The sequence below is a fragment of the Streptopelia decaocto genome, assembly GCF_964273445.1.
Source record: "Streptopelia decaocto genome assembly, chromosome: 3".
NCBI classification, from domain to species: domain Eukaryota; kingdom Metazoa; phylum Chordata; class Aves; order Columbiformes; family Columbidae; genus Streptopelia; species Streptopelia decaocto.
In genome coordinates, this window is record NC_138656.1 from 7,347,530 (window position 1) to 7,369,635 (window position 22,106).

General features: G+C 43.0%; 1 protein-coding gene across 3 annotated transcripts in view; it reads left to right on the forward strand.

Annotated features, from left to right (window-relative positions):
* The window catches only part of MACROD2 (mono-ADP ribosylhydrolase 2), a gene marked incomplete at its 3' end in the record, with an annotated part of 876,609 nt that overhangs the window by 845,483 nt on the left and 9,020 nt on the right, over positions 1 to 22,106 (forward strand). For all 3 annotated transcript variants that reach the window (XR_014183592.1, XM_082048203.1, XM_082048204.1), the window contains exon 17: positions 18,678 to 18,761. Coding sequence is in view for 2 of the 3 variants with exons in the window: in XM_082048203.1 (XP_081904329.1) it covers positions 18,678 to 18,761 (84 nt within the window). The remainder of the gene's footprint in view (positions 1 to 18,677; positions 18,762 to 22,106) is intronic.

The following is a 22,106-nucleotide window of genomic DNA, read 5'->3' on the forward strand; positions in this document are numbered from 1 at the left end:
TCGGTTGCTGACCCTGGCTCGTGTTATCCCCACCTCACACACTCACAGTGTCTTGGTGAGGTCCCTACCAGCATACCCAGTCCTTTCTTTGGGTATAAGGATCCCTGCTCCGGTGGTCGCACTGGTCTGCAAAGCTGGGTTTCCAGAAGAGACCAGAGCTCCATTTCTAGGGCCTCCTCCTTGGGACAGCAGACACTTCGCAGTTCCTCTAACGTGAGTGCAGCTAAGAACTCTCACACTGGTATTGGAGTGGCAAAACTGGCATCCTTTGTGGTTTTGTTTGTCTTAGCTCTCTGGCTTCCAAGGTAGTAACTGTCCAATGCATAGTAAGCACAGCTATTGTAGTCACTTTATACAATGGTTATTTTTTTTTAATTCCTGCCTCATCATAAATCCACTTGCATGTATAAACCTGAGTCTTAAACTGCATCATCTGCACTGGATGACTCAGTAAACACATGGTGGTACTGCAGCCCCCACAGCATCAAGGGCCAGATGTAGCAGAGCTGCTTTTCAGGTAAATGTCCAACAGTTTGGATGATTTTTTAGCTTGGTTTTGAATCTCCTGGCCCTGCAAACATGGGCAAGTTTGCTTAAAAGAGGAAGAAAAGGAAAAAATCCCTTAAGCAATATTTCTAATATTGCCTGCTTCCAGCATTGCAATGGATGTGGAGGGGAATATAATAGATTTTCTGGATGCAGTTCTGCTTGCAGATCCAGCTGGCTCTTGAAGTATGTGAGCATGAAAAGCAGATGATAAGAAATACATTTATATCCAGTACATCTCTAAAGGAATCCAAGTTATCTTAGAAACTGATATATACAGAGATCACAGAATCTGCTTGTGAAACTGTTCCCTCTGGCATTAAATGCAGCCAGTGTTTAACGGTACTGAATTAAAAGTGCGATAGTTTAAGACACAGGAAGTCTTTCCAAATGAACCTTCAAGGAGAGCTTGGTGGAGAGAAATTCATGTTGAGATTTGGCTGAATAATAGGGTAATGCCATTTGTTCTCATCACAACAGCTACAGGATATTTAACAACCACAGGTCATCAAGGCCTGGGTTTATATATCTGATCCTGGAGACAGGAGCACAGCGCAATGCGTTCAGATTGCCGGTACCGCTTCCTTCTTTTAATGAGATTTCCCATCCAAGGATGGATATATAGCCCGCTCTTGCTCAGCTTGTGAATCTGACTGGATCACAGCACACAGCCGAAATAATTGGAGAAGAATCTGCGTGTGGGAGGGAAGGAAATCAGCTGCGCGTATCCGCATCCCGAAGCGAGAGTTAGCATCGCTCCGCTTTTTGGCAGGGGTTTGGTCACAGCTTCCGACATCGAAACCAGGCTGCTCTTTGCTAGCCTGCACCTGTAGTCACCCGTAGCTGTATCCAGCTCGAGAGGAGAAGACAGGGGAGGGCTCCTCATTTGGATTGCGCTGGCATGTTCACAGCTCATGGCTGACGAAGCCATTTAGAGCAAAGATAGCTCAGATTTTGCTCCGGTGTGTGAAGTTTGCCCTCTGAACGCTGTGATTTTTCTCTAGCTGATCTTAGAGATGGGAAAACACAGATGAGCCTTAACCAGGCCTAAGGAGGCTGGAGCACGTCAGCTGCTTGCCGTACCGATGAAACACCTGGGGCGTTCATTAGAAACCTAAGCTCAGTCTGTTCACTTGCATTGCCAAATACAACAGAAGCTTCCTTCTGGCTGGTGGGGTGGTATTAATTTAAAGAGAGGACTATCTGCAGGGCCTTGGAGAACAGCAGTCGGAGGAAAGAGGTAGAGATGTTGCTGGAAAAGGTCTCGTTCTGATCTGGGGGCCTCGCTGCCCCTGTCTATTATCTGTCATTTCTAATTAGTGGATGTATCTTGGGGAAAGCTGCTCCGATTCATTTTCTTACAGATGCTTTTCCTGCTAAGAGCTGGTTATTTTACTGAGCCTCCTAAGCTTGTTTTGTGGGATTTCACAGGCATTTGGAGTGGTAATGGTCTCAGTGACCCAGTAATTAAAGGAATCCTGTACCTCCTTGCTGCCCCTTTGTCATTTCTCTTTCTTCTCTGCAATGCCACTACCAGATGGTCGGGAGACTTTTCGCCCTTTCAAAAGCTTTGTGTATTTCCCATCTCATCAAGCATGTCTCAGCCATGCTTAATTAGCTTAAGGCTTTTCAGGAGATCAGTTAAGGACCTGAACAATTTCAATAAAGAGCTTGGAAAGCAAAGCCTTAGAGGCAAGGCATAGCTGCAGGGGAATGTAATGTTATATAGTGTTGGGGACCAGACCTTTGTTCTTTCTTCTCTCCCTTCCTTCCGTCCGTCTGTCTGTCTTCCCATCCATCCTCCATCTTTCTTTTCCTGTTCTTATCTCAGAATATTCAGGGATGGCACTTGGGTCTTGGCAGTGTTTGGCGTTGTCTGATGGCTGGCGGTATTCACCCTTCGGCCAGCGCCTCAGTACTGTTGCTTTTAACCTGTTTTAATCTGTTTAGGTGTCCCCCCACCCCCCGAATGAAAAAAGGCAAACATAATTCGCTAACCAGTGCTAGGAGACAGTTGAGTTGGGGTATTTTGGTTTAGGGTTTGGGTTTTTTGTTTGCTTAATTCCCAGACTTATTTGAAACTAGCTTGTGAGCTTTATTTACAGATCAGAGCAGTTGAGATGAAAGCTCGGTTAATTAACAGAAAAATAAATTTGCATCTTGCTTTGTATTTGACATTGAACAGCATTTGTTTCTGCATTGTTACATATGCACTTTTATTATTAATCTCCGAGCTTTAGCTGTACGACTGCAAATGTAATTTAAAAAGAAACAAACAAACAAACAAAACCTCTCTTTCTCTTCTTCCCTCCCTCCATATAGAGCTTGACAGAAAGCTGTTTAAGCATGTGAAGCACAGATTTTGTGGGGGATGTTGGATACCTCAGAGGTACCTGTGGACATTTGCCACGTAATTGAATTCAGTGGCTTGTGTTTTCCATATACAGGCAAATGAGACTATCCAGCCATCAGGTGTTTGCATCACTAGAATTAAATACCTACTAATTTAGCTGCTCAGGAGATAAATATTTAGATATAATTAAAGTGGCTAGCTGTAAATACATGGAAGTGTCCAGAGATGATGGGAAAATGTGGGAGGGGGTTTCTTGACAAACACGGAGGACGTGACCTCAATTACTGCAGTTTTGTCCCCGACACTCCCCCTCATGGTATATATAAAGTAGATGTTGCTGGGTGCACACTACCCAGAGGAGCACAGTGCCTTATATAAAGCTAGATTGCAATGCTGTTCTTATTCTATTCCAATTCTTGGCATTTTTTAAGCGATCAAGGGAAATAAAATGCAAAGAGTGTGTCTAAATGAATGCATGATGTAGTTTTGTGTCGCAGGGAAGGCCTGTAACATTGCTGCCTCCATTTGAGTAACTCAGGCTGTTGTTAAATAAAGAGGAACGCAGCTCCCTGGTGTATTGACATTGCTATTTATAGACCATGTTGTAATCTTTGAAGTGCTAACTGGCTTTTTTTTTTTTTTTAAGAGATGCTGCATTTTTCTTTTATATTTGTTTTCCACGAAGAAAAAGAATGTTAGTATTTTTACGATGGTGCTTAGTGGAACTCCTCTGCGTAAAGATAACAAATGAGTTATGCGACCTGACATTCTCCCTGGGAATGTGCTCAGAACAAAGCAAGCCAGTGGCATTTCAAAGTCTGCTTTAAAAGTAGCTGCTTATATACTTTGTGTATCACAATCGCTAGGAAATGCCATTTCTCTGGTATTTTGCACCTTCTCTTAATTGACTGGGAGGTGGAAGAGTCTTTTGGCAAAGACCCCAGGACCCAAAGGACGCATATACAGAATGAAATGGCACCGCTTGAAGCTGCTTTGTGCTTTAGTGTATCGCTGTCCTGTCTGGTAGCTTGAAGTAGTCAGGTCTGCTGGAGGCTTTGGGAATGGAGTGAGCTCTCTAACCCTTCGAGAACCACTGCACCAGGTACAGATTGCCAGGCACACTTCACAATTCCTGTCTCTCGTGTCCTCTCGCTGTGATGTTGCTGAGGAGGCATCGCCTGGAGCAGCGAGGCTCCCCGGTCACCCCCCAAGCAGCCCTGCTGATGCTGATCTGTGTCCCCATGTGGGCAATAAATCCCAGCTGGGAGGATACATCTGCAGAGAAGCTGGAGGGAGGGAGGGACAGGAAGCTGGTCCGTCCTTGGCTGTGCTCAGCCAGGGTGGCCGAGGACACCGGAGAGGCTGCCACCCACCCGGCAACCTTCGTGACAAGGTTTGTGTAAGTTCTGTGTTCCTAAAAAAACATTTTGTCTTTGAGCCAACATTGTATATTACCAGAAATTTTATTTTGGCAATAAGGCAACTATTTTTCCAGATTTCACCGTTTTCTGGTTTCCGGAGACTTCACAGTTTTGTGCTATAAACTGTCACGCACTTAAACTGATTGGCCCGCTAGCAGCCCTTGAACGACTGTTTGAAATAAAACCTGCTAAGACAGAAAACCTCCTTTCCGGAGGCCTGATATTCAAATTACTTTTGTGTTGCCCTCGGGAGGGATGGCCTTTGGTTATAAGCTCCGCTCTATCAGCAGAGAGCTGGCTGCACACGACCACAGTGGCAGCACTCCAAGGACTGAACTTTAATGATGAATGTCACAAAATGCTGCTACGTGGGCTCACTCTGGGGAGAGTAATTCTGTGTACAGTGCATGATCTATGTCACCTGGAGGCCTTATCGTTTCTTTCAGCTATTTGCAGAGTTCTTTTGTGTTTGGGCTATGGAAAGAGCTGCATTAATTTGGAGTTAGTAAACCTGAGGACAGGCAGAAATAAAATGGATCTGAACTTTCAAGCTTGCTATGGCAAGCCTGCTGTGAGAGTGACGAGTTGGTAAACTGAACTTAGCAAGCTTTAATTTGGGTCTATTTCCATTATACTTTCTATTGTATTGTAATTGGTACACCATTAAGTTGTCTCTTGGGTTATGAATTACTACTGTATTAAGGAAATGAAACATAATGGAAGAATTTTGCTGACAAGGAACATGCCAGAAGGAGAAGCAGGATCTTTTTAACCATTAGTGTTGTTACTATCTCCACTAGTCATTACTGCCATATCACGTGCAACACAGTTTCTTAGAAATCATATTATCGTGCAAGGTACCATACATGGTTTTCTACCCAAGGAATGAATTTAATGGATTTGCATGCATATCAGCCCACTTGGAGCATCCGTTTCATGGATTTCCAGCACAGTGGTACTGCTGTCTTATACGTGTCTCATCTGTGACCAGCAGGCTTCCTTGGCTCCTGCTGGTTAAGGAGCAGCTCGCTTAGCTCTGCCAGAAATACTTGTTGCATCAGAGACCAATACACGCATTCATAGGTGCTTCCTGCTACTAGTCAGAGCATGTCCTTCTTATTCCTCTCCCCATGAGAATTGTTTTACAACATAAAAAAAAATACTCATTTTAAATTTAGGAGTTTTTAAACTTTTTTCTGATTTTTTTTTTTTTTTTAACATAGTTCATAGTTAGGGCAAGAACCAGCAACTTCCCTCTGCAAAGCTTGGGCTTCTCAGGCTCCATTTGCGTGACTCCCTGGAAACATGATGTTTCCCATAAAGCTATGTGTTCTTTTGAAAGAAGAAAAGAAAGAAATATATATACATATATATATAAAAAAGGTAATTTGATTCAGGAAGAGGTTTTTTTAGAAATATTTTTATCAACTCCACATGTGCCTTCCTAGTTGTTTCCCTTTGCGGCAGGACCACACGCTGCCTGCAGGATGTAGTAGCTGCTGCGGCTTTGGCGTGGTGTGGGTGGCTTTGGCGTGATGTGGGTGGTTTTGGCGTAGAGTCGGTGGCTTCGGCTTGGTGTCAGTGGCTCTGGCGTGGTGTGGGTGGCTTTGGCGTGGTGTCAGTGGCTTTGGCATGGTGTCAGTGGCTTTGGCATGGTTCGGGGCTGCTGCCAACTGCCCAGCCGCTGTCCATACTGAGTCACGCACTTTCAAGAGCTTTGATGGTGGGAAGCAAAGCAACCAAAATTTCTGTGAGGTGCCGCACGACATGGCGTGTCATGGAGGCTTACCCTCTCCTTCTCCTTCCCCATGTTTGAGGCTTAGGTAAGGTTTGGTTTTATTCAGCTGTTGCATTTTTGCAAGACCGTATTTCTGGAACAAATGTAAAACCCGTGGCTCTCATGTGTAAATGCAGGCTAGCCTCCAGCATGTAAATTCCTCCTCAGTTTGTACTGCACAATGCTTAAGTCCAAGTTAGCTTTGTACAACAGTCCCAAATTTCAGCAGAATTTATCAGGCTGAGGATGAATAGTACTCTGTGCATGGGACCCTCACAACCCATTAAGGCACAAGGCGTATTTCTTCCCTACCACCCCCAATAATCTATATACCTGATAAGTGAAAGGCCACAGATTTTTAACTTAAAGTGCGTATCATGCAGGGGCCTCCTTTAGGTGCTTACGTCAGAAAAACAAAGTTAAGTAGGTAAGATATTTATCTAGATTTGTTGTGAACTGCAAACTCTTTAGGCAAAGACCACCTATTTTTGATTTAGCAGGCCCTCCCCTTTAGCATCTGTAGTATTTAAAATAGATTCTATGTGAAAAGAGCCATGCAAGGTGTTTATTTGATTTCTCTGCTTTCCTTATATACGTAAGAAACATCCTGTGCACAGTTGTGAAGTTGTTTGTCTCTCCTCAGACTGTCAGATTGATGGTTTTTAAAAATGGAAACTATAAAACAATTTAACGTGAATTGCCTAGACCTTTAAACCTATTCAGGAAGTCAAGATATATATGTATTTTTCAAGAAACTCAATAAAACTTGGTTTTAAGATTGCGAAATTTGCAATTGACAGGGCTGAACAAAAACACGGTTCAAGGCAAGGGACTTAATGCTAGGTGACACCACTCCTAATCTTTTACGGCTGAATCCTTCAGTTTTATCTGTGACTCTTGGGAAAACATCTGTCAAGGCTGAAGTCACTTGCACCAGGGGATTAGCACTTTTTGCATTCTTCTGAAAGCTTCGGTAGTTCTGTGAATGAAATGGATGCTGAGGCATTTGTGGAGGCTGTGGGCAGTGGCAATCCTTACCCCGACGTTCATATTCTTGCAGACACGGACCATCAGAAATAGTGCCCATCTGCAGCTTCTGATTCTGCTCCTTGTGCCGTGTGCTGGCAAAAGCTCTGTGTTGTCCTCCAGCTGTGGGGACGGGAGGAGAAGAAGAGAGGAGATGCTGCTGCTGGTTGACCCAAGGGTGGAACCACTATATCAATTTCTTCTTCTTTTTTAAGCCCAGAATAGTTGAAAGCTGTATAATGAAAAGGCTTTGGGCATCTGCAAGTTCACGAGCTAAGCAGCTCTTCATTATGAATAAGTCATACAATGTGGTCCTAATCCAGCGATCTGAAGGAGTTTAGCTTGAGGAAATGCTTTTAATGTGTGCATGTCATCTTCCTTTAGCGGGACAAAAATCTTCTGCTATCAGCCGCTAATACAATTATTCTCTTCTGGCTTAATTGGCAGAGAGGTCTCGACTTTGGCGCTAAGATCCCAAGTATAAGCCTTTCAGTTTTTTGGCACCTCATGGCAGGGGATGGCATTATGGGAAGGGATAAGTACTGCAGCGTGCCAGCCTGGGTTTGGTACTTTTATACGGCATGTGGCATTTCTGAGTATCCCGCAGCACTGGCTGCTGTATTCTGGCCAACCTTCAGGACACCTCATTGTAAGGAACCTGTGTTAGCCATCAATTATTAAGAGGATTTTGGGAGACGTTACAGACTTGCTCAATAGCTTCGAGGAAAATTATAGTTATCTTGTTAAGACTCAAGAGTCTGCCATTTTTTGTGATAGACACAGGTTTTATTAATAGTTCTGTAAATTGTGTTGTGGGAAAAAGAAGGCAAAAGCCATATTGTTAGTTGCAATGTCACTGCGCTTTCTAAGCATGGGTTAGAGAGGTGGTATCATCCTTAGTGCAGTGAGAATTGGCACTGAATGTTTAAGTCTGTGTTTAAGATCCCAAATAGGTGGCCTGATTTTCAAAAATGCTGAGCACATCCCAAACACCGTATGAAGTGAGATCCCTTTGGAACCCCCTGGAGCTGCTGGGCACTTGGAGCTTTTGAAAAAATCAGGATCTAAATTCCATTTTAAAGAGCTCCCAATGTAAGTCACCTATTTTTTAAAATACTGACCTATGTCTGCTGGCATCTGGAACAACCTCTGTGTTGAAAGAGTGTTTGATGGAGAGAGGGGATACAATCTCTAGTGCTAAAGGGAAAAATCCTGGTCTTTTTGAAAGCATATTATCTGATAAGAAACATATTGAGAAAAACCCAAAAGTTTACTTCCCCCTCACTTTTTCTTAAAGACTTTTGTTCCAACTCTGTTATGTGTTTTGGATTTTTGGCCTCCAGTTTCTATTTAGTGCCTCAAGATACTCTGAGGAATCTTCAATAATTTGGAGTAAAGGCAGGAGGAAAAAAATGGTTGAGGTGAAAGTTGAGGAAAAATGTGCCTAAGCTTTCCAAATGAGTTGCTCTCATTTGTAGCCAGTGTCATAAGCCAGCCTTGGTCTGTCTTCCTATTAGAATTTACTTAGTTTTGTTACAAATAAGCCTCTGGCATGTGTGGAACCTAGAGTAAATTTCTGACCCCTTGCTTATAAAGTTGCCAGAGTGACCAATAACAGCAGGATGGACCTCTTCAAACAGTGGGAACAAGCCTATATAAGGGAAAACGTAATTAGGAATAAAGTTGTTTGGGAGACAAAATAGCCCTCAGTACTTGCCCTCTCCACCTAGTCTGAGCTGGAGGAAAAGAGAAATAAAGAGAGAGAGAGACCTGAATGTTAGGCTACAGGAGAAAGGAAATGTTAGGTTAAAGCAAATAAGGCAGATCCCTGCTTTACAAAGCTGAGGTCAGCTGGGAAGTACTCAGAGCTGTTTGGAGGGGGGAGGATTATGGTTGTTAATATTCTTTGCATTATGTTATCTAAATGTAAATTCCTGTCTCTGATGTAACGTCCTAGTTAGACCCTAGAATTTATGAACCAAACAAAGGATGAAATGTGAAAAAGTTGAGAAGAAAAATCTGCAGCTCTGTCTTTGTGTAATTCTTACTGAGCAGCTGATATAAATGGAAGACAAATCAAAGGCAACAATAGCGCCGCACATTTTATCTCACACCCTGTGATGCATATTAGTGTTGTTTCCCATTGTGAGCCAGAAAGAACATTTACAATTTTAGAAAACACTGCATAATGGCTCTCCACAAGGAGGAGAAGCAAGTGTATGACTGCCAGTACTGACACTTGCTTTTTCCTGGCCCGCAAAATTGCTCTTCTGGAAGCTGTGATGCGGGCAAATTTTTTCTACCCCCACACTGTGAATTTTGAATTTGGTCTTAACATTTTCTCCAAGAAATAGAGCAAATAAGCTTCATTGATTTGGTAACCTCAATCCAGTCTTTAGTCTTGCCAGGAAATACAGGCCGAGCCAATCATCACATGGTGATACACTCCGATGGTACGGAGAATGACACCCAGGCTGCTGGATGACTTTGTTCCAAAAGCAGGCCACAGGAGTCATCTTTTCCATTCTGCTTGTCAGCGTTTGGGAAATACTCTTGGCTTCATGGGAGGAGGTGGGTGCCAGGAGGACAGGTGGGTATTTCAGGTGTTAAACACAAGCTACACTATCACTGTCTGGCTCTGCACCTCCCTCGCTCCCCAAAATATCAGTGGTAAAAGCTGAATTTTAAGACATTCCACTAAAATGAGTAGGAGAACATGACTGCCAGCATGGAGCTAAATGCCTGCAGTAGTAGCTAGGTTGTGCTTTTAGGCTTGTCTTGGTTCGGGAGTAGACAGCATGTGATTCCCTCTAGCAGCGCTGTGATTTGGGGATTTTGGTCCTCTCAAGGCTTATTTCTATATGCTCTGTGTTTAGAGGAGGACGTGGTTATTGCCTCCTGGTGTAGGGCAGCCAGAGGTCAGACCACCCCTTGCTCTGATGTAGTTTTGCTATTTCCTGGGGAAACATCTTCCACCACATCATTGTTTCAGACATGCTTTTATATTCATCGGTAGAAATTAAAAGTGGCATCCATGCCTAGGAGGTAATATAGCACTTGCAATATATTTGTTTTCCCTCCCCTTCCTTTGAGGCTGGCTGGTGCTGGCTCCATCACTGCTGTAGAGGAGGATGCCAGGCTTTCACCCGAGAAATGGGGGCAGCAATCAGCATTAATGACACCCTGTGACAGCAAAAGCCACACAAACCTCCAGAAGCCAGATTTTTAGCGATGGTTTCTCTCCTCAGGGCACATGGCACTTCCCGAGCGGTATGGAGAGCATCGCTTGGGTAATAAATCCCGCACCGCCATTTATCACCCGGCTGTTCCCTTCCTTGCAGAGGGAAAACAATCCCCAGCCATTTATGAAAAATTGCTTACTGCCCTTGCACATAAATTATTTTATTTAAACATCTGTTATATTTTTGATGAGTCACTATCCAGGTCTGAAATGACGGCCCTGAGAACTGGAACAGGTGAGGAGCTCAGCAGCAAAATTAGTCCTTTATAGTAGATTTGTGTTTATCACTGTCTAGTTAAAGCTGACTGTAAAATTTTGGCTTTGAAGGAGTCAGAGCAGAGCTTAGTTTAAAATAAATAAATAAATACATAAATGTACCTATCTTTAATTATTTTTGAAAACTGATCATTATTAAACGTGTTTCAGTGGGGGAAAAATACAATAAGTATCATCTGTAAGGTCTTTGTTATTGAGCGCTGCCAATTACTACTTATTTTCAAGCAAATGAGTTCCGTATTACGCTCAGCTTTGTTTTAGGAAGGTAACAGGTTTCTGAAAATTAAAACAGAGTTCTTCATCAGGAGGTGATGAGCCTTTAGAAATGCAAGTACTCTTTCCAAAGAGCAAGACATTTCAGCTAGGCGTGTTGTATACTCTGTCTCTGATTATCCAAGTTTTTATTGAAGTTTGGGGTTTTTTTGGCCTTTGGAGTTTTTTTAATTATTTTTTATTTTTCATGTTGGCTGTTGCATCTTTATATCACAAAATGTTTGAAAATTACGGCATACCTGTAAGGTCACATCTATTAGCAGAACTATGTTGCACCTCATGTGCCTTTCCTTGCGGTGAATATTCTGGTTTATTTTAAGCCGCAAAATTTTAGTTGTGGTCTTTGGACAAATAACAGGGAAGAGTCTTTTTACCACACCATGTATTGTTGCTGTCTTTCAGCTAGATCCATACACCCTCCTCATTTACCCGTCTGCTGTTCCCTGCTACTTTGAAGCTTATTTTTCATATACTTGGCAATAGTCTCCTTGAAAAGGAATTGAACAGGATATTTTCCAAGGCTACTCTTTGTCTCTGTGGTAATCTCTTTCAGAAGCGGTGACCCCAGAAATAAATGGTTGAAGCTGTAAGGGTGAGCAGCCCTGCCTGTGTGTTATCAGAAACTCAGGCAAAGCCTTTTTTTGTCCTGTGCTTCTTCACCCCATCATCTTCTCTTTTGTAGCCAGGGAGTGGGGACTTGGAAAAGATGAGGGTGCTTGTCTGAAAGAAACTTTCCTAATTTTCAGGTTTTTGATGAAATTTTGCTATTTGTGTCAGGTTCTTATCCTCTCCCTCCCCACCCTTTCCTTATAATTTCTTTTATAAATATAGTTTCTATTCACTCCCAGCACCCACCTAGTTCTTGAGCAGCTGTTGAGGGCTGAGGACTGGCACGATCTCTCCGGTTTGGAGCAGCCCCTTTGGAGGGGAATGGAAAGTTTCTTTCCCTTTTCTGAAATAAACAGTGTGGCGTTCTGACAAATCTGGCCTGCTTAGGAGATCTAGGACCTCCTTGCTTTCACGGTCTATTGCTTTGCTGTCATTGCTTCAAGATCATTGGAAATGCTTAGAAAATACAGCGAATGCAAGATTGAAATGGAATAGAGGCGCAGTATGTGCTGATGGAAAATCCAGCGGCAGCACAAGCTATTAAGTTGTTCGTGTTGGAGGGGAGAGCAAGGCCTATTAAAACTATTGGGCTCCTGACTCAGTTCTTCAAAATTAAGGACTGAGTCCTCATCCTAGGTTAGTGGTGCAGAGGAATTAAACTGGCTGTACAAGGACAGCTGGAGGCAGACTAAGTACATGGTAATGAGCATGGTGAGTGTGCCGAAAAAATAATGTTGTGGTGGGAGTGGAGATGCGCAGGTATCATTCTGGCAGCCAGCAATTGTTCAGAAGGCTGAACAATTCTCTAGTTCCTATGGCCACGGAATTAGAGAAGCATTTCTGAACGCCCAACATCATTTCCCCATGGTGAAAGCTGAGCCTTAGGAGACCTGAAGATTTCCTGCAGCTTACACAAAAGGGTCCTCCAGTGCTATAATTCCTCATATCTACACAGCTTTTTAGGATCAGGAAGCTAGCAATCAGGAGCAGAACCAAATCACTTAGGAGTTTCATAAACGATTGAGGGAATTGGCAGGGAAAATGACAGAATGGGAAAGAAAGGTAAATAATCGTGCCATTTCTATTCATTCAGAATCCCTTCAGTTTTCATAACACCGCCGGGCAGGCTATGTCTGCCTTATTTGTAGGCAGGGAAATGGAGCATAAGGACTTTGGCAGTTGTTTGGGACAGGTGATCTACTAGTTTGAATATAAACAGACAACATTTAGTTGAGTTAACAGCTAGTGACTGAGGAATGCGATGAAAGCGTCTGGGTGCCCCATGTCAGATATTCCATGCTGCGGGCTTCTTCTCTGGTGAGAGGTTTCAGCGAAAGAGCATCTGGAAAACAGCTACGTGGCCTCTTACACAGCTAAGGCTTTGTAAGAACAAAAAAATTCAAAAAAGGCTTTCCTTAAAGGGAAATGCGGTTGTGTTCATCAAGAGCCTGCTGTGTGCATGTTTATCCTGTGGTTGCAGAGAGACAAAAGATACAAAGAGCGCCTGATGGGCATTAGCAATTTTAGAGACGCCCAATTTGTATGGATCTTATGGACCGTATTGCTGAGAGACAATCTTCACTGCACTCCCGTTCCCACCTTTAGGGAAAAGGAGGCATAATGAGATTTACTAAGAGTATGTTTAATAGAGGACTGGAAGGGGATAGGGATAAGCAGATCTTAGACACTTAAATCATGTTAAAAATAAAATGCAGTTCAGCTTGAGCTGGAAATAACAGTGGCTGGAAGCAGTACGATGCCTTTAGGTACAGTTGTGTGCACAAACACAGAGAGCTGACATGATGCACTGGAGGGACGGGGAGCCTTATAGCGCTGGCTTACTCTGGGAGACAAAGCCAAACTGCCAAAAGGGAGGGTAAACACTCCATTTAACAACGAAGGGGCTGCAATGTGAGTCCTGGCAGCCCACGCGGGGCATTAAGAAATAGCGTTCAGCACCTTCAAAAGCAAAGCTACTGTCCCAGCCAGCACACCTTCCTCTGAAATCTGCAGCATCAAGTTTGCTTTTCATCTCTATGGTGTCTAATTGCTGGGCATTTTTCTGATCAAGGTAGAGTATTCCTGATTTAACAGATGGAGATGTTTGTTAACGAAGCCACGCTTATTAGCGAGAGGCACCTTTGCAGTGGTATCATTCCCGCAGGCTTGGTGCTGTCGTGCTCAACTTGTGCACTGCAGAAAGGGAAAAACTGCCCCCCGACTTGAACATAACAAAGTACAGACAGACAGCAGTTGCTGCGTTTGTTTTAGAGCCCCGAGAGCAGCAGGTTGGGTGGTTTTGCATGGAGAAACAGGCAAGAAAACAGCATAAATGTTTTATGTGGGAGAATCTGGTCTGGTTAAAGGGGTCAGTTGTTCCAGATGGAGGTGTCGCACAGGAGTCAAACCGAGCCCGTGTATCACTGACAGCTTCAGTTTCTAAGTGAAGCAACATTTATAATGCTACTAAAATACAGCGGTAAACAAAGTACATGAAGGCTTGACAGTCACATTAGCAAAGAGCTACAGTGAAATGACTGGGAAGAAGGAAAAAAACAGCTCTGGCTATTTGCAGAGCAAGAAAAATGGAACTGGTTTTGACAGATAAGACAATGTAGCTGTGGGTCAGAAGAGCTTTGTCGGCCTTTTTTGTTGCTGCAGATGAAAAATGGTGCCTTCAAATTTTAACCAGAGAAATTTGGATTTTAACAAGACTCCGTGTCATGGAGGCACCTCAAAATTCAATTCAGGCAGGTGACAAGCTCCGAACAGACTTTATTCTAATGAGAACTGTTTAACAGAAACCAACTACATACGGGGTTCATCCAAAATTATTCACTGCTCTGATAACATTATACAATGCAGGTTCAGATACCGGTTAGGCGTTCAGTTGCTACACAACCGACTCAAATCTCAAGGCAATTAGATCCTAGAACTGTAGAGTAATGATTCAAAATGTGCATCTTCTCACTCTGTGTCAAAGTGAGGACACTTAAGGGTACCCAGATGATTGTTTACCAGGTCAGTGAGGTGTCTCAGTCCCCAGGGAATGTTCCTTAGATGACCAGTCTAAGGAGGAGAGTCTTTGACGGCAGACCTGCTGCTTTGAGGAAGACCAACTCAAAAGGGAGTTTCTGGCAGGTTCCATTTATACCCTGCCACATTCTGTCTCTCAGAGTCTCCCAATTAGGGAAAGCATATTTACAGCTAAATGCAAAGCAATAAATTTTATTCAGTGGGTATGAATCAGGGAAATCTGGATTTTCTTATTGCATAATGACAGAGGTGATTTTTTTTTCAAAGTATATAACATGAGTAGAAGCAACTGCTCTACAAATAATTTATGATTAATGAATTTCTCCTGGTTGCAAATTGTCCATGGTCAGGATACTATTTTATGGGAATTCCCATGGCAACACCCAGAATTGCTGGGCAGACATCTTAGAGGAATTACCTTGTCATTTTGTCTGTCAAAATAGTGGTTGCCTGGACTGTTGTATTATTAATAACCCTTTTCTTCCTCAAATATTCAGAATGATCTTAGGGCCAGGATTTCCCACTCAGTTGCAAGACTCATAAAATTGGGAAATTTTTAAGATTTCCGTTATCTTGACGTTGCCCAGTGGCACTGACAGAACTCACGCATACACAAAGTCTGTTTTTCTGTTTGTCACCAAGCTAATCTACAAGCTTGTAACAAGCTAGGAGTGAATAGCAGAAATCCAGATTCCCGATTCAGAACCCGCTTGACAATCCCTTACCCATAGTGGGTGCGGGGGCTCTGCAGAGAGAGAAGTAAAGTTCCTTTGGGTGGGCAGCTCGGAGCAGAAACCTAATTCAGGCGCCTTCCAAGAGTGATTCATCGATTCAAAGGAGACTGCATTGGGATTTTGCTTTGAATTACCTGCGAGAGCAGCCTGCCTCTCTCTCCTGATTACGAAGGCGTTCTTCAGTACACGGCAAAGCCTTGCTGATGATCAGGTAAAAATGAGTTTTATGGATTGCTCTGTGTTACAGCTTCTAAGCCTGCATAGTTGCCTGCTTTTATCACTTAAAATAGGTGTAAACCTTGTGCAAGGGGAGGAGGAGGAGGAGGGTTACACTTTTTACTTATTAGGATTTATCAGGGGTGCGAAGAATAGATGTTTGACCTTTGTACTTGGGCACTTTTAAAATTGATGCTAATGTACCAACAACGACCACATCTTCATGTCAGTCTTGTGAGTCATCCGTCAATCTGGAACCACGTTTCTCTAGAGAAAGAACACTGTATTAGCTGTAACCATGTGGAACTATTGACAGATTGTGACCATAAAGGAGGAAAAAAAGATGAAATAACAGCAGAGAGATTTCTGTCTTCCCGGTCTTATGCGTTTCACAAGGCAGGGAGCCATCCTTGCCCGTGCCAGAAGCCTGTTGTCACTTAGTGCCGGGCTGGTTGTGTAACCAGCCTGCCAAGGGCTCAGGTAATGAGCTCTGTCAGGAGCGCAATTGGAAATGGTAATTGAAATTGAAAGTGGTTTCTCCCAAGCTCCCTCCCCTTCAGTAACTCTCAGCTCCTGCTCAGAGACCCAAAATACTTCACTTGTTTGTGCTCTAACCTGGAGCAATCAAAACAAGGGGGTGAGGGGAGGCCTTTAGAATAAATTGATTGTGAAGGTGGTTCTGGTATTGATTGAGTTCTGCTGTTTATGTGAAATGGGCTCATTTCTTTGTGGCACTTGGTTTTTACTGCACGGCAGGGAAGAAGCTTTTTGAATAATACCCTTTCCACATGCATGGCAGTATAGTGAATTCTCCTGTTCCCCACCCACAATAAGAACAAGGAAAGAAATGCAGATTTATATGAACCGAGTTTGAAAGTCTTGCCAAAAATGGGATGATAGAATGTGCAAAGCCTCCTCCCAAGGTTTGCAGTAGTGCCTGGCTTTGTTAAGGTTTAAAATATCTTCCGCCTTGTTTGTCCCTGAACGTTGTTTCCCACTATCGTTTTCTTGCTGACAATATCCAATAATCAACATACACAATTCAAAGAAAAATAAAAAAGGTATGACCATAATCCCATCCTAGAAGGGGTGGGGAATCAGCTATTCTGACTTGGAAAGAACATGAAAAAGCAGAAGACACATTAGTGTTCTTCTGACAATGTTTATGGCCTTAAACCTCTCGAAAAAGTAATTTTGCAAGTTTACTGCTGCTGTTGTTCCTCTTTCCAGCCTCTCTCTGGGGTTGCTCACCTGTGGCTTTTGGTATCGAGCACCCTCAATGCCTTCTGCTTTCATCCCTCCAATGGCAGGCCTAATTAGCACTTGTGCACACGTGTGCACACACACGTGTATGCACGGAATGTCTTCTCTTTAATTAGGCTCAGTCTGCACCTAGTGCCATGCCAATAATCCTTTGCACCTGTCAGCTGCATGAGAGATTTCTGAAATGGAAAGTGAGAAACCTGTCGGCAGCGTGGAGAAGCCAGGCTGGTTAACGGGAGATCTTGGGGTACGGACTGGGAACTTCATGTGGGCTGACAACAGGAGAGCGACGAGGTATCTCTGGCTCTTAGAGAAACCAGGAGACAAGACATTACCTGTCATATCGTATCTGCTTTATTTGGTTAATTGACGGTGGTTTAGAGGAGGCAAAGTCGGATTCAGAGGTATCAGCTGCCAGTCGGGATGCGTTGGTAATTAGCAGGGATCCCATATCCCTTAGTCAGATATCTGAGTGTCTTGGTGGGAAGGGCTGTGTCCACTGCAGGCTGCACTTGTGGTGAGACTGTTGATATTCCAAAATTTCGCTTCCCCAAGCTAATCAAAATGTAGCACAACCTGATTTTCATTGTTTCTTCCTTGATTTATCAGTGCTCTCATAGTCACCCAAATTTCATACTGATTTTGCTAGCAGTCAGGCAGGGATTTTGAACATGCCTTCTCAGCCTTCTACTTGACAATTCCCTGCCATGTGTGCACACTTCCACAATGGGGTGACCTGGGTTTATAATTTTCGTGAGCCAAAAAGAGCCGTGGGTGAGTTCTGGGAAAGCTTAGGCTTGTTGCTGCATAAGGAACCTCAGGAGAAAACCTCACTTGCTCTCCTGAATTCCCCAGAGAAGCATCAGGAATTTGATGTATCCGCAAAGGGGCCATCTCAGTCATTTGCTGACAGGTGAGTTCACAGTCACAGATGTTTACAGACATTTTGTTTGAACAGGGAGGTGATTTTAAACCCATGAGGAAGAGGTGGAGTTATTGATACGACAGTCCACTGAAGGATTTCTGCAGTAGAAGTAAGATCTATTAAAACGATGGGTGACATCTCCATCACTGTAAAGCCTGCCTTCACACTTTCCCCTGTGCTCACTGAGATGGCTAATTGAGCTTTCCAGTGGTTATTTTTTGTTGCTTTCTGTATGTGCTGGATCCTTGATTTAGTATTTAGATACATGTTGAGCAACCAGTAGCCTGGCAGCCTGTAGTTCAGCCACAGGGTGGGTGCCACAGGCTTTAGAGCAGCCACAAATGTAGAGAAGTAGCATGATGGAAATTAACTAAAAATTGGCTTCTCAGCACTCGAAATGGCAGAATATTAGGAGGACTGTGTACAAAACAGCAAAACCACTTTTTTTTTTCCATTTCAAATATTATTAGGAGATTGAATCTAAGCTTCCAGATAAGCCTGAGGCAAAGGAGATAAAAATGTTGAGTTACAGTGATAAAATGCATTTTCCCAAATTCAAATTCTGGTTTGTGTCTGACTATATTTGAACTCTCACTGTATCTATTTTTATTCTGCTAGCTAGAGAAACTTTGTAACTGTGATTAGGTCCCCATCATATATCGTATTTTATGAGCAGAAGGGATTCTTCAAAAATGATGAGAAAAGAATGGCAGGGACGCAGAAAAACCATGATGTGGTTTTAACAATCCCAGTCAGAAGAGTGCAGATCGCTACAAATATTCAGGCAATTATTTTCAAATCGCATTCCTCCCCCTATATCCTCTGCCCTTTCCTCTAATGGGTGCCACCATACAGCAGCAAAGTCTATGAAGGTAAGAGCGTCCCAGAAGAAAAAGGGAAAAAACAGGCATGCGGAGTCTGAGAATTATACATTATTCAGTTACTGTATTGATTTTTCTCCTCCTTTGGCTTGTCTTACAGGGGCGCAAGGGAAAGAGGAAACTTCTGTGGAGCCTATGAAAGTTGACCCTCCATGTGAAGCAGCAGATGTTTCAAATAAAGATGGTATGTTGTTCTAATATTTTAATTGTCCTGAAGTAGATATGTAGCGTGCTTGTTTGGACACTCCCCCCTGAAATTAGAAGTCTTCTTGAGAGTTGACACAATCTCCATTGTCTTGGAAGTCTAAGTGGAGGTATCTTTCAGTGCCATAGCCCTGCTTTTCTGTAGTTGACTGGCTTTATATGTTCAATTGGTATGTTCAATCTGCTTGCCTTTTAACTAAACAGTATTTTAGGCCCGTTGTAATCAGTAGTCTGAAAATTTCTGTGCTAGTGCCAAACTCCATCACGGGGCAAGCACTGACTCTATAACCACTCTGAACTCATCAGCTCAGAGCTGATTTCCCTTCCTCCTCCTCATTCGGTGTCCTTGCGGAGCTCAATGTGGTAGTAGATGAAAGTTCTCTCCCTAGATTTGGTGAGCCAACAGCAATTGCGGTCAGGTTTGCGAACATTCTCAACCCAAATCTCCTGACTGGGAAGTGAAATTTTTTTGTTATTCACCTCAGTGAGCCGATGACCCAGCTGTCATCTGGCAAAGTCCTGGCAAGGGCTGCGTCCCAGGATGCTACACCAGTGGATGAAGGGAGTGGAGCATCCCTTATGAGGAAAGGCTGAGGGAGCTGGGGCTCTTTAGCTTGGAGAAGAGGAGACCGAGGGGTGACCTCATTAATGTTTACAGATATCTAAAGGGTGAGTGTCATGAGGATGGAGCCAGGCTCTTCTCAGTGACAACCAATGATAGGACAAGGGGTAATGGGTACAAACTGGAACACAAGAGGTTCCACTTAAATTTGAGAAGAAACTTCTTCTCAGTGAGGGTGACAGACACTGGAACAGGCTGCCCAGGGGGGTTGTGGAGTCTCCTACTCTGGAGACATTCGGACCCGCCTGGATGCCTTCCTGTGTAACCTCATCTGGGTGTTCCTGCTCAGGCAGGGGGATTGGACTGGATGAGCTTTCGAGGTCACTTCAAATCCCTGACATTCTGTGATTCTGTGATTCTGCAGTGCCTAACATAAGAAAAATTGCTTTCTAGGCTCTCTTTGTGTGTAAAGAAATCCTGGATGGAATCAGGGTCCCAGTGCTTAGGTTTTGGTGAGGCAAACCCTTTATCGCTCCTCTGGATGGGCTCTTAGAGCTTAGCAAAGCTACATCGGGGACTTTCTTGGTTTTTACGCAAAAGGCCCCCTTTACTGCTCCAAGACGCGGTGCCTTTGGAATTGGGGTTCCAGTCCTTGTTTTCTTGTCATAAAGTGGACCCCTCTCTGTAGCAAAGACTTGATTTTTGATTCCTCCTTTAACCTCTTCAGCGCTGACATACTATAAATTCAAGGCATACTTCTTTACATTTCTAAGACAAAACAATTATATTCTTTTGATATTAGTTGCACAAAGAATCTAATGTTGATTTCCATTCTCTGGTGTCAGATTGTGCTGCAGCGTTTGAATTGGTGGCTGATTTAGATACTGGCCTGTAGGGAAGTTTTTGCAAGAATAGGAAAAGAAAGCATGCATAATGGATTTTCTTTAAAAAAATAATACTAGAGACCATGCTATTTCTAGTAAGTGTGCAGAATAAAGCCAGACCAGGCTTCTCTCGTCAGCCCCTGAACAAACAAACCAAAACCTTGTAGTCACATTAAAATATTTGACCTTTGGATCCCTGCAATGGTCTGGGCTACTTCATGAAAACAAATCCAAATTTACTAAAAGAATATCTTGAGGGATTTCCCACTGGGAAGAAGAACAATCGTATAACTCTTGGATCAGCTGACAGCTTCTGAAATGACAATCACAATAGGTTTCTTAGTTTCAAATCTTGATTATCTGGTAAGGTCTTCTACATATAACTCATCCTGTAGCTTTCTTTCTGTGACATTCTGACGTTATATGCGAGGTCAGGAAAAAGAGTGTTTGCCAAGGCTGCAGAGAAGTACTCAGCTGTTCAGGGAGGTCTTTGTTTCTCCACACCTTAAGTTGCTACTGGGATTGTGTTACAGGGTATTTTTTCTTGTGGACGTGTATTACACATTTACATAAATCAGAACAGGGAAAGGATCAAACTCCCCATACTCTCTTTTCTCTGAAGGGTTAAGTTTCACTGGAAAAAAAAAAAGCCCTAAATTTTCTTTATGTACTGGTTACTAGTTGAGATTTTTAAAAAGGAAAAAAAAAAACTAAAAGGTTCCATTTGACAGTAATTTTTATGTAAATTGCCTATTTTTTCTCTGGTCCCCTTCCTTCCGCCCCAGGAGAGCTCATCTCTTCACAGCTGAAAGCACAAGCATATATCATCAGGTACCCCTTGGCAGCCTGGCTCTTGTGTTTTAATTTCATGTACCATGTCACAATGAAAAGTGCTTTAGAAATGCAGAGAGTTTAGATAGCTCAGGTGCATCTCAATATTGGTTCATCTAGTGGGCAGGGCTGTAATAGTGATATATTTCAGAAATTACTATTATTTGAAAGCTGGGCGTGATTCCCCATCAGGAAAGCTGTCAGAGGGTAAGCCTGAATAGGGATGCATATACAGAGATACAGTTGCTGCTGGCAATCTCCATAGACCACCAGAACAAAGACCCCTGGATATTAAATTTCTTGTACCCAGGATAGATTTTCTGATTAGTATTTTTTTAATGATGAGAAAACCCACCTTTGGTGATTGGTTTCCTAGATCGTGTTCCCGTGCTGGCAGCCTTTTGTTTTGTTGTTGTTGTGAGTGTTTGTTGTTGTTTTACACCAGCAAAGCTTTTTAAGATTACTAAGGTAGATGTTAGTTTCCACCTGGTATTAGGCAGTTCAAACTCTTCACTCCTTTTATAATGGGTTTATTCATTCGCCTTTTTTATTTCAAGCCTGTGGAAAGCTGCCTCCTCACTTGCTGACACAATAGGGGAAAATAAAAAGATGAAGGCAGTGTCAAACCTGAAATTTCCCATTTCTTCATAAGCTTTTACAGGCTGATGAATGCACCATCAGCAACCTGACCTTCCTGTGATTCACCAGAACAATACAAAAGGAAGATCTCAACAGCTAACACCCTCATGCTTTTTTCTGGTGTTGATGAAATATCCAAGAAACAAGTGACTACCAAGTAAACAGGTTGCATGTGTTTCATCACCGCACAGCAGGCTGAATTCAAAATAGATGGTTTTCTTTCTAGGCTGTCTGGAGTTATAGGTGAATATGCTATAGCCAAGTTATGTAGATGCAAGGGGAAAACATTGTTTAGGACATGGCTGAAGAAGTAAGTTATGTTTGCAAGTAAGAGTCTGACCAAGCTCCTGCTTGAATCAAGACAGTAATATTTTGCTTTCATCTGCCATCTGGGCCTACAGTATAATAT